At 51.8% G+C, this 11545-nt stretch overlaps 1 protein-coding gene across 1 annotated transcript; it reads right to left on the reverse strand.

Annotated features, from left to right (window-relative positions):
* Window positions 1-205: 205 nt before the first annotated feature.
* HBEGF (heparin binding EGF like growth factor) lies at window positions 206-10955 on the reverse strand. The gene is made up of 6 exons (XM_017652179.3): window positions 10637-10955; window positions 10277-10450; window positions 6966-7143; window positions 1773-1928; window positions 1131-1221; window positions 206-797 (listed from the first exon to the last, which is right to left on the reverse strand). Exons 1-5 carry the CDS (start codon window positions 10680-10682, stop codon window positions 1149-1151), a joined length of 627 nt encoding a protein of 208 aa, XP_017507668.2. The 5' UTR covers window positions 10683-10955; the 3' UTR covers window positions 206-797; window positions 1131-1148.
* Window positions 10956-11545: the final 590 nt, after the last annotated feature.

Below are 11545 nucleotides of genomic sequence, written 5' to 3' on the forward strand. Positions count from 1 at the left end.
ATCATCGAAGATGTTTGGAAATGTGGACAGATGATAGATCCCTACAGATGGTCACAGAGCCATCTTGGATTTGCAGCAGGGGAGAGTGATACTGAGCCAAGTGGTGGGGGATGCAGGGCGGAGGGCCAGGAAATTGCCCAAGTAACAGTCTAGGCACTTGAAATATTATTGTTAGATTGTTAAAAACTAAATAAATTAACATACATAGAATAAAATAAATATATAATTTAAGAGGCATTTTACAAACAACAACAAAAAAAATAGTTGTTATTTTTCCATCTGGGTAGAAGTCCCAGAATTCAGAGTTCTCAGGCTTGGGATATTTCACAGTTAGCTCATCAAATCCAGCTCCACAGGGTCCAAATGGCAGGGCCCTCGGTGACTTCTCGAGTACATGGCTTCTCAATCTTTGTTACTTTCTTCCCATCTACAAACGTTTCATTCTTCCTCTCCTTTTTTTTTCGGTCAAAGATCCTGGAGCATATAGAATGTAACTGGCATCTTAATCCAGAAGATAAGTGTTTGAACAAACTCATGGGGGGCAGTAGGGTTGGGTGGAGGGGAATCAGAAGGGCACGAAGGTCCTTCACGTTTGCTTTCTTCTGCCCCAGATCCTGTTGGACATACTCTGTTTGGCACTTGAAGGCTCTGGTATTTTGGCAAAGCAGTTACGGGAGGTCCAATCTAGGTAGCAACTGGGGACAAAGGTGTCTTCAGAGCTAGTTGTGAAGTCCTTCGCCTCTGCAGAGTCCGCGATCAGCCTGTGTCTTCTCAGAGGTAGCATCCCCAGCCAATTCCTAAAGCACAGGAGGAAGGCATTTAAAGCCGGAGCCAGTCTTAGATTTTGAGAGTCTCTCAGGTCCAGTTTAAGTGGAAAGGTCATCTGGGAAAGGGTAAAAAGGGGTGGGGATGAGGACAGCAGAAGCTGTCCTCTTAGATCTATCTCCCTTCAGTATCTCTCCAGCACCTCTCACCCTAAGTGGAGATAAAGCATGGATGGCCTTTCTGAAAACAATTCTGCATTGTGACCCTGTTCCCCAACTCCTAAACCAAGAGAGGAATTCAGTATCCCTTAAAACAGATGCAGGAAAGGTGAAGATGGCACCACAGGGCAAAGGGTGAACCATTACCTTGAGCACAGGTCTCTCTCAGTGGGAAGTGGTCATGCCCAACTTCACTTTCTCCTCATTTTCCACATCATAACCTCCTCTCCTGTGGTACCTGAGGAAGGAAAGTTTTGTGAGCAAGTTCTGCCTGCTACACCAGGATGTAGGTCCCAGAGAGGGTTCTTCTAAGGGACACTGCATGGTGGTTCCCTCAACTGCTCAGAGAGGCCCAGGGGGTAGGGCAGCTCAACAAACCTCGGGTCAAAGGACCAGCTGCCTGTCTCTGACAGCAGGCTACATTTGCTAAGACCTTTCAGCTCATTTGTACAAGCCTCACAACATCCTTATGGGAAGGTGGACAGAGATTACAATCACTGGAAGATTATGACCCTTAGAAAGATAGGTGACTTGGTCCAGGTCTCGCAAGAGATGAGCTGCACTGCTTGAAAACAGGCACGGGGTGCTTGGCAGGTCTCCCCCACTTGAGAACATAGACCCTGGATAAGAAGCATGGCTTGAGGTCCCGATGCCTCACGGTGGGAAGTGTACACCAACTTGAGCCTTAACCACCAGAGCACACACTACCACCATCAAAAGCAAGCCAGGAGAAAGAAGAATGGACGTGAAAGAGTTCAGGCAGAGCCCCCGGGGGCTCCCAACACGCACCTAAACATGAGAAGTCCCACGATGACAAGCAGACAGACAGACGACAGCACCACCGCCACCACAGCCAGGATGGTTGTGTGGTCGTAAGTATACAAGCGATTTTCCACCGGGAGGCTCAGCCCATGGCATCTCTCTCCGTGGTAACCTGGGTGGCAGCTGTTTAAGAGAGAACAAAGCAGAGACAAGCTTAGTGGTTTGGCCTCTCTCTTTTGGCAATGGCCCACCTACAGAAGCCGAATCCCAGTCCTCATGCCCTCAGCCTATCTGCCCCTGCCCGTAATCTCTTCCTCCAACCTTCTCTGGTAGGAGGCTCTCTGAAAACCCCTCTGAAGTCCGGTGGCCTCCCTCACTCCTCGCCCTCCACCCCTCCCCCGCCCTCTGCTTCTCTGGCCTGAGATTCCTGCTCCAGGCAGGGAAAAAGTGAGGGAGGACTTCAAGGTCTCAGCTAGATGTGCTCCACGTGTGGATAATTAACTGCATGTGTGCGAAGACATTCTTTAAGCCAGTCAAGAGGACTGGGCCCCAGACTTAGTGGGGTGAGTTGATTCAGTATCACTCCCTGTAGTGAGGCCCCTCAACATCCTGACCAGAAATAATCTCAGCCTTCCCCATCAATGCTTCGAGCGTCCCTCTCTGCCACTGCCCAGCCTATTAATAGGTCCTGTTCCTTTGCCAGGAGTCATTTTTCTCAAATTCCCTTCATTTAACTCCCAGCTCCTCCTGGGTGCAGGACCCAACTTGAGAGTTTAACCTCGGCCTTTGGCCTCTGAACGCTGGGCTCGCGGGCCTCCTTCATCACAGGACAAAGCAAACAAACCAAGCTAACCTCCTGCCCAGCTGTCCTGCCAGAGCACGGAAGAGTGTCAGAAACAGCCCCTTCGCTCTTCTCACTCAAAAAATAAGTCATATGGCACCTGCCTCTTCTAACACAAATCATTTCCAAGAAGCTCTTAGAAGATTTGGAAGTGCTTACAGGTGAACAAGAACATTCATGTCCCTTCCCTTATCTGAGCACCCAAGGGACCCCTGACACAGGAGGGAGCCCCACGGCGAGGGAAGGCAGGGAAGAGATGTGGACTTGGATGGCCTGACTCTGAGCTCAGTGTGCTCCCCTCTGCCCACAGCTGCCCACCCACCAGCCAGGCGGTGCCGTGGCACTGTCTGCCTGGGGTCTTGCGGCTGAAGGAAGCACTGAGAACCTGGCAGCCCCCCATTCTGAGCTGCGCCTTCCCATGGGAAGCAGGTTGTCCACCTGGTGCCTCCCAGCAAAGGATCCCTTCTTCCTACTGAGACACCCTGGGTAAGAGGACCTTTCTAGACCTAGCAGCAGTAGGGGGCCAGGCTACCCCTTCCTTCCTGCCCAGCGCCTCTCCCTGCCCCAGCTCCTCCTGGGTGCTTTGGGAAACCGCCTCTCTGCAGAATAAATATAGGTCAGGCCCACTGTACACACAGCAGAGCACCTCTCCATGCATCTGTCCCAACTACCCAAGTGGGCAAGAGCTGCCAGGATGTAGGGGAAGTTCTAAGGAGTGCCCCTGGGAAATCACTTATGCACAGCAGTTCACAGCTTAGAAGACACTATTCTTATCTATTAGCTCAGTTGAGACTCCCTGGTAGGCAGGGACAGCCGCATTTTACAGACTGAAAGACTAAGAGTAAGGGTCAGAAAGATTAAGTGATTTACCAAAAATTGCACAGCTTCCTAAGACTAGAAATCAGTCCTGGTATATCCAAATTCATGATTCTTTCCACTGTGAACAGGGCAGGTTACCCCAAGGAAACACTTATCTGATGGGTTGACGGGTTCATGAGGGCTGTTTGTCCCTGATCTCTGTCCTTTTTTTTATTATTATAACTTGAATAATAACTAATAATAAATAGCAAACATTAAATGGCTCACTCTGAGCCAAGTACTCTGTGCTAATTGCCTTACAAGGATCATTTCATTTACTCTTAAAAATGTCTCTGTGAAGGAGTTACTACCCTCTTTTTAAAGATGAACAGACTGAGGCTTAACTTCACAAATAATTGGTCCGGGGTTATAGAGCTAGTGACTGGTTAAGCCAGGACTCAAACCAGCAGACTGGACGACTTCAGAGACTGTGCCCTCCTGGGGGGAGGGAAGCTGAAGCTCAGTCTGTTTTTCACTTCCAGCCCATCTTTCAAACCCCACAGGTAGTTACTCAGATGATAGAAATAAAGCTTGGCCTCAGAGTTCCACGATTCAGTTACATAATCTCTCCACCCCCATCCTGAGTCAAAAAGATAATAATGCAAACATCCTAATATTACCCACCTCCCCCTCCCTTTGCAGACAACTCCTGGCTTCCCCAGGGAAGGAGGGGGGAATGAGCACATTCCAGGCATCCGGGGTGGGGACAAGATCAAGTGTCTTGCTCAGAGCCAGCGACCCATCAAACTGGCACATGTTCCTCCTACCCATGTCTGTGGCCCACTTCAGAACTCTTATTACAATAGAAGCAAGATCTCTCCAGGGTCCAGCCATCTTCCAAACTGGGTTTCTCCACCCCTACCCCAGGGGTGGAGAGAACTTGGAACACAGGAGTTCTAGACTGGTTCTGCTATTATTTCTAGGCTGGTGATCTAGAGCAAGTTACTTATACCTTTCCAAGCTTTGATTTTCTTGTGTAAAACACAGGAATAATAACCTCTCTAGAGAACTGTGAAGATCAAATGATATAATATAGGTAAAGCATTAACAAAAGACCAAGCCCTACATATGTGTGAATTATTATACAATCTGACTCCAAAGGGTATGCCCACATCCTGAAGAATGGGGCACCAAAGTCCAGCAGAGCCAAGGAAAAGGGGGTTCACCACTCTTTCTCAGCATCTGGACAGTGAGGCCAAGTGAAATACCCCCAGATCTGTCTCTCATCCAGCTCTGAGTCCTCCTTAGCCAACTGTCCCCAAGTTTCCTCCAGCCACAGGAAACCTTGCAGCCAATTTGTGGGTCAGCAGCCAGTCAGAAGCCCCAGGAAACTGCTGCTCTTTGAGGGCAACTTTTGGCTAGTGACACAAAAGGGTTTTCCTGTGGATAGTGGCTGTAGAGGGCTGGTTTAGGAAGCCAGCTAGCCTCAGGCTCACCACGGCAGCCTGGACACACCCTGGCTGATGGTCTGGAGGCAAGGAGGAGTCACAAAGGGCTCCAGATATAAGTGCCCAGATGCCACACTCCCCCAGAACCAGGAGCTCTCTGTTGTCTTGCTGCCTTCTACTTTGAATACCAAGGGCTCTAGGCAGAAGGCAGCCAAACTGGACAAAGAGCCCAGTGCCTTGAAAATCTGCCTGGAAAACAGTCTTCAAATCAGATTGCCATGCTCGTAGGCTAGTAAAAGGTTTAAGAGATCTCTAGGATAACAGCTGCCCTCTATAAAATCCGACTCAAACTGTAAGGACAGACAGGGAAGAGGGGTGCAAGCCAACACCCAGGATAGTCCAGGAGCCTGAAAAGCATGTTGGACTGAAAGTCGGGCACCTGAGTCCCTGTCCTGTTTCCACCCACTTATTCAGCTGTTGGTCTCAGGCAAATCACTTCCTATTTCCTGGCTCCAGCTTCCTCATCTTTCAAGTAGAGACAGCAAACCCTGCCTACCAGCAGGGGCTTTTGAGAATCCTAGGACAGGACTGTATCCCGTCCCCAAACCTGGTGTTTCGTAGGCACCAAGTAGGTGCTCAATACACACCTGTTGGGCTCAACTCATATTAAGTGTAAACTGTGAAGCTCTGGGGCAAAGAACTAGGCATTATGGGTATCATCACCCTCCCTCCAGCCACTTTGGCCCCAGACACCCTTATCTAGGTTCTCTGGGCTTAGGTGGTCAGTCACTCCAGGAGAGCAGCTGAGCCGCGAAGTCCATCCACCACCACCCTGGACCTACTTGGCCCAGACAGGTTCCTGGTCTCAGTCCATCTTGACTGCTCTAAGAGTCACTTTCTCTGCCTGTGGTCATGATGTCACCTTATAAATTAAAGACAAACATTTCCTGCCCTGTCCCAAGACCCTAAAAGGATAACATGGGGACTGTCTATGTCACCCATAGGCAATCCCTTCAATACTAACCTCCTGACAAGGATGTTATAGGAGAGGAAACACAAGCAGCCATGGACATGGTGAGGAGTGAGGGGTCTGTCTGCCAAATGCCAAACACACAGCAGTTCTGCTACATGAGCTCAGATGGGATAAGGAAGCTTTAAAAGCCAAGGGATCTGTGGAAGAGACGCCAAGAAGCCAGCCTTCTTGACAGGCTGGGAGGCAGTGTGCCTGGCCCTACCCCGAGTCTCCAGGTCACAGAGCCTGCCTCTCCATGGGACCTTGTGCCCAGCAGAAGAGAGTGGATGTCTGCAGCCTAATGCAGGTGCTGGCCTCAGGCATGGTGGTGACATTATGCCTACCAGAGAGTGTGGCAGTGTTGTCATCCCTGAGGGACTGCCAAAGCAGCCATTTGCCGGGTTGGACTAGGGAATCCACACCCCTGGCCAGGGACGGGGTGGTGCTGTCTGACCAGGAGCTGATGCCTACTGGGTTGGGTTCCGTTTACCATTAATCTTGCACAAAGAAAGTGTTTTCTCACCCTCATGGCCAAAGGCCAATATCTGCCATGCCCTCCACCTCCTGGTCCTTGCTGGGATGAGGAAGAAGTGGGGAGAGGCCTCTCTCTACTCCCACAATGACCTTGCCATGCCTCAGAATCAGCCCACATCTGCCCACTCATGTGCACATATGTCTGAGCATACACATACCCGCACGGTGTATGTCTAATGCTGCCTGCACAGCTCGGGAAAGAGGCCACAGGAGCTCCACTCCACCCAGGAAGCCCATTTGGCCATATTTCCTACTGGCTTCTCCCATCTGGAGTAGGGCATGAGGCAGGAATGAAGGACCTGCCTTCAGGTATCAGCGCTCCTAGCCACATGCTCATTTCTGAGCAAGCAGGAAATGTCCCCAAGGATGAAAGAGCGTCACAAACCCACGCCACAGGAAATTGCATCCTATGCGGGGGGAGCTCCTTCCGCTGACTAAAAATATTTCCCCTCCTCCCAACTTCCACTCAGAGGTTGAGAAGAAACTGGGTGGAATTATAAATTCAAGAAACAGTGACGACGAGGAACAGCCACGTGGTTGACAAAGAGTGTGCTGATGCAAGGCAGCCTTGGGGAAGGGACACTTACACGCAGGAGGGAGCACGGAGGTCCTTTACATATTTGCATTCTCCGTGGATACAGAAGTCTTTGTATTTCCGAAGACATGGGTCTCTCTTCTTCCCTAGCCCCTTGCCTTTCTTCTTTCTTTTCCCACGATCCTCCTTGCTTGGTGTGGCCAGAGATTGTGGCTTAGAGGAGAAAGCAGCTGCAGGAGAAAGGTACCCCGTTAAGCCTTTGACTCTACAGGGGAAGGAATCAGAACAGCACAGCCTCTGGGAGGAATATGTGCTCCCTCTGACCCGACCTGAAGTCAGAGCCTTTGGGAAGACCTCTAGTCTAGGGTCTTGCAAGGGCTAAAGGAAGACTGGGGAGAACTACCAGAAAGCAGTGGACAACTAGCAGCTAGGGGGTTCCCAAGGAAGGCACTTTGCAGACTCAGTATAAAAACCTCCTTCTAAGAATGCTAGCTTCTGTTGAGTGATTGCAACTGACCGGACAATTCTACCAACCTCCCCCCCACCCCACTGTCCATCCTATCTCCTACTCTCCTACGCCCACTTGGTTCCTTAAATAAGCCTCATTTCCTGATGCTGCACTCAGGAAGAGAGCGTCAGAGATAAAAATTGCTTCTGAAGAAGGTACTTGGAGGGTTTGGGGGGGGGAGCAGAAAACTCCTAAATAAGAACAGTGCCCATGTCCAGATGGCCCCCTCTGCGGTACCATTAGTACCAGGGTACTCATGAGTCCAGGGCAGAGCCAGGCTCAGGGACAGCAAGCAGGCCATCCCTGATCAATGCTTTGCTTTTTTGACTTCAAGCAAAATATTTACCTTGCCCTTTGCACCTTACTGCTTCTCTCAAGGGTCCATTTACATTCATCCCCAAATGTTCTGTTTATAGATCTCTAAGATAGGAGTACAGTGTATACAGGGTAGAAAGACGGAAAGTAAGGAGCTATCCAGAAGGAATAGAACACAGTGATTCCTCCATTCTCTCCATACTTCAAAGGGGGGAAAAACAACCTCACAGAGACATCTAGCTGGGACTGACCGTGGGCTATGCCCTTCAACCCCGGGAGTCTGATGCCCGTCCCCCTCTCCTCTGCCCCCAGCAGAGAAAAGGTACCTACTGTACCTTGGCTGTGGCCATGTGTCTGACAGAAGGGTATGCATCATACATCGGACTAGAGATCTAGGACCCTCAAGCTGGAAGTGACTTCAAAGAATATCATGGCTTTCCATTTAAGATGAGAAATTTAAGGTCCCAAAAGGCAGTGACTTCCCCAAGGTCATGCAGGGTCGGGATCAGAAATGTGGTCTTTGTACTTGATATGCAGTGCTCTTTCCCAATACACCAAGCTGCCTCACACACCCACTTCCTCTCTCCCAGAAAAGTCTAGAGCACCTGGGATGTTGAGCCAGGAATGAGACAATGAATGGGCTCTGCAGTCAGCAGACCTGGGCTCCAATTTCAGCCATGTGATATTAGGCAAGTTGCTCAATCTCCCTGAACCTTGGGGTTCTTGGTACAAAGTGGATAGCAGGAGCTCCTATCTCAGAGGGTTGATACAAGGATTAATTAACCCATAATAACACATTGAGTACCTAGAATACAGTACACACTTAATAAATGAGAACAGTTACAGCTGACCCTTGAAAAACACAGGGTTTAAGGGCACCAACCCCCAACATAGTCACAATTCTGCATATAACTTCGACTTCCCAAAAACTTAACTAAACTACTAATAGCATACTGTTGACCAGAAACCTTACCAATAAACTAAACAGCTAACACATCACATTTTATCTGTTATATGTACTATATGCTGGATTCTTAAAATAAAGTAAGCTAGAAGGAAAAATGTTTTTTCAAATTGTTGCAGCTCTCCAAAAAAATTCCCAATATAGTTATTGGGAAAAGTCTGCATATAAATGAAACTGAGCAGTTCAAATCCATGTTGTTCAAGGGTCAATTGTATTTACTTTAGGTGATAGGATCCCCAAACTTGAAAGATAGTCTTTGCACAGCAAAGCCAGGAGAAGGGGCACGAGGCAAGGCAGCAGCAATTCCACAGCCCCATTTCCTCTGGTGCTGGCCTGCGCACCTTCAGAGCGCAGAAGGTGAGACAGCTGCTCAGAGAAACCAGTGACCAGAGCTGTGGTGAAACTGAGGCTGGAGGGCCAAGCCCATCAGAGGGGAGAGGAAGAGGGTGTCAGGTTGAGAGCCAGGCTCCTGCCAGGGAGAGGGAGAAGTGACTCAGGTCTGCAGAGGTATGAGAAGCAGCCATGTGGGTGGAGAATGAGTCACAGTCCAGCTCTGCCCAGCCTAGGAGGAAGGGGCCAGGAGAATCCAGGTTGCTCAGGCCAGGGGTGACCCTAGAGGGCCACTGTGAGAGGATGAAGGCTAGGAGCCCATGCTCAGCTTTGGAGCAGACCCTTGGTTTATACAGAGATGGCACCTAAGGGAAGCTCTGGGTAAGGAGGAAGGGTGGCTGAGAAGCAGGTGGAGATAGAACAGGTGGGTAGCTTTCCAACCAAATATAGTCATTCCGGGCTTCCAGGGCTCAGTCCCTGCTCCACCCTAAAGAATCGCTGTATGTGGCTGGGCCATGGAAATGAGTGATGCCAAGGGCTCTGGACTCTGCCCTGTGCTTGCACTCAGCCACATCCACATTTGCTGGTTGGAGGATTACAACTGGTCCTTCCTCCCTTGGAGTCTCTTTCAGGGACTCTAGGTGGTCAGGAAGTCTCCACCTTTGGATGGGATTTGTAGACAATCAGCATTTCAATATAGCTTCCTAGGGACCCAGTGTTCACCATTCATAGCCTCCCCAGAAGGGGCTGGCTTAACTGGGGAGAACAAGAGTTCCCCATTCCCCTGTTTCCCCAGCATGGAGACAGGTGGATGGAGGAGACAAACACTGCAGACCTACTATGCGCCTAGCGCCTCCACATCTGTTACTGTATACATAATGGTCATTTGATGTGGGAATTAGGACTTACTCTCATTTTTACATAGAAAATCTATGGGAAGCATCTCAACCATTCCTTGTCCCAATCAACCAGCCTACTCAGAAGAACGTAGGAACCCCAGATATGTTGCCTGTCTCAGTTTGCCCCAAAGTGCCCAGAAGGGCAGCAACTCAGCCTATGACACCCAAAGGGCAGACAGCGGGACCCATATTGCAGGAGCCTCCAGTTCGCTTGTCAGGCCGAGCAGCTTTTCCTTGAGGTCCTCCATGAATAGCCCCAACCCACGGGTGTGCCCAAACAGCACGAATCCCAGAATCGTTTATTCTTCCACTGCCCACCAGGGTCCGAGGGCAGCCCCCACACCCACCTCTGAAAAGGTCCAGGTCTGCCTCTTGCAAGCCCAGGACTTCCCGGCCCCCGCCGCCTCCTGGGGGCAGCAGCTGGTCCGGAGATTCGGTGGGAGAGTCCAGGTTGCTGGTTTCGGCCGCCAGCCCTCTCTGAAGCCGCTCCAGGCTTTCGCCAATCACCAATGCCGAGACCACTGCGGGTGAGGGGCGAGGCCACATCAAAACTCCCAGCCCAGAACCCTGGTCTCCACGCACCGCTGCCAGCGAGTACGGGCCCCACCAAGTGGCCCGCCCCGGGGCCGCTGCAGCGACCTTCCCCGGTGCCCCCAGCTGAGCGTCCCCATCCCCCCGATCTCCGGGGGCGTCGGCAGCCCTCTTACCTGCAGCTAAAAAGAGCTTCAGCACCACTGAAGGCAGCAGCTTCATGGTCCCGGGCCGTTCGGAGGCGGAGAGGCAGCGGTCACTTGGCAGGAGGCGGCCCCCGGGCGCTGGCACGGGAGCCGGAGCGGGCAGAGCGCGGGAGATTTCGCCGGGCACAGGCTGCTGCCGGCCTCGGGGTGCAAGCCTGGCTGGAACTGCGTGGGGCTGGCGGCCGCTGGGCGTCTGTCTGCTCACTGCGTCCGTCCGCCCGCCCGCCCGAGCCCCAGCGCCTTGCTCAGGCTGGCCAGCCGCGCACCGCTCTCTCGAGGGACTGAAGGCTCGGCGGCGCGCGGCCGGGAATAAGGCTCCGGGAGGAGCCGAAGCTCCGCCCCGCCGCGCGCCGCGCCCTCCCCCTCCGGGGCCGGGACTCCCGCCCGGCGCCCGGCGCCCGCTGCGCAGCCCCCGACAGGCCGGGCGCTGCGGGGTGGGGGGCGGGAGCGGGGGGCGGCATTCGTGTATTTCGGGACCAGGCCCGGGCAGCCGCGGCCTGACTTCGGATAGGGCTGCTGACCGGCAGGTGGTGGAGGCCAGTTCCCACCTTTCCCTAAACACTAGTCGCGCTGCAGCCTGGTGAGTGCCGAGCTGTTCTGCCCTCGGACTCCCTGCCCGTTCTTTCCCCTCTTCCAGGCCTGGTCCCTCCGGCCATCCTTGCTTGATCCAAACCAGGGATCTCCACCCTCATGTGAGTTTCAGAAGCCCGCTTCTCTGCCTCCCAACACAGCAAATAGGAAATGATAATCAATTCATTTATCACTTAAAAGATAGATACAGGACTGCCAGCAGGTCTCATGAGCCCGAGGTAACTACAGTTGCAGTTGCAAGGACTTGATATCAATCCAGCAACAGTAAAATAAAGTAGTTTTCTTCCA

Source organism: Manis javanica, chromosome 14 (genome assembly GCF_040802235.1).
Source record: "Manis javanica isolate MJ-LG chromosome 14, MJ_LKY, whole genome shotgun sequence".
Taxonomy (NCBI): Eukaryota; Metazoa; Chordata; class Mammalia; order Pholidota; family Manidae; genus Manis; species Manis javanica.

What these genes read in the sequence shown, in the direction of transcription:
- HBEGF (XM_017652179.3), bottom strand. Translation starts at nt 10,682, where the DNA reads ATGAAGCTGCTGCCTTCAGTGGTGCTGAAGCTCTTTTTAGCTGCAG. An exon ending in GAAGCTCTTTTTAGCTGCAG is followed by an intron (nt 10,451 to 10,636) that starts GTAAGAGGGCTG and finishes CCTCACCCGCAG; the next exon opens with TGGTCTCGGCATTGGTGATT. An exon ending in CTCCGTGCTCCCTCCTGCGT is followed by an intron (nt 1,929 to 6,965) that starts GTAAGTGTCCCT and finishes TCTCTTAAACAG; the next exon opens with CTGCCACCCAGGTTACCACG.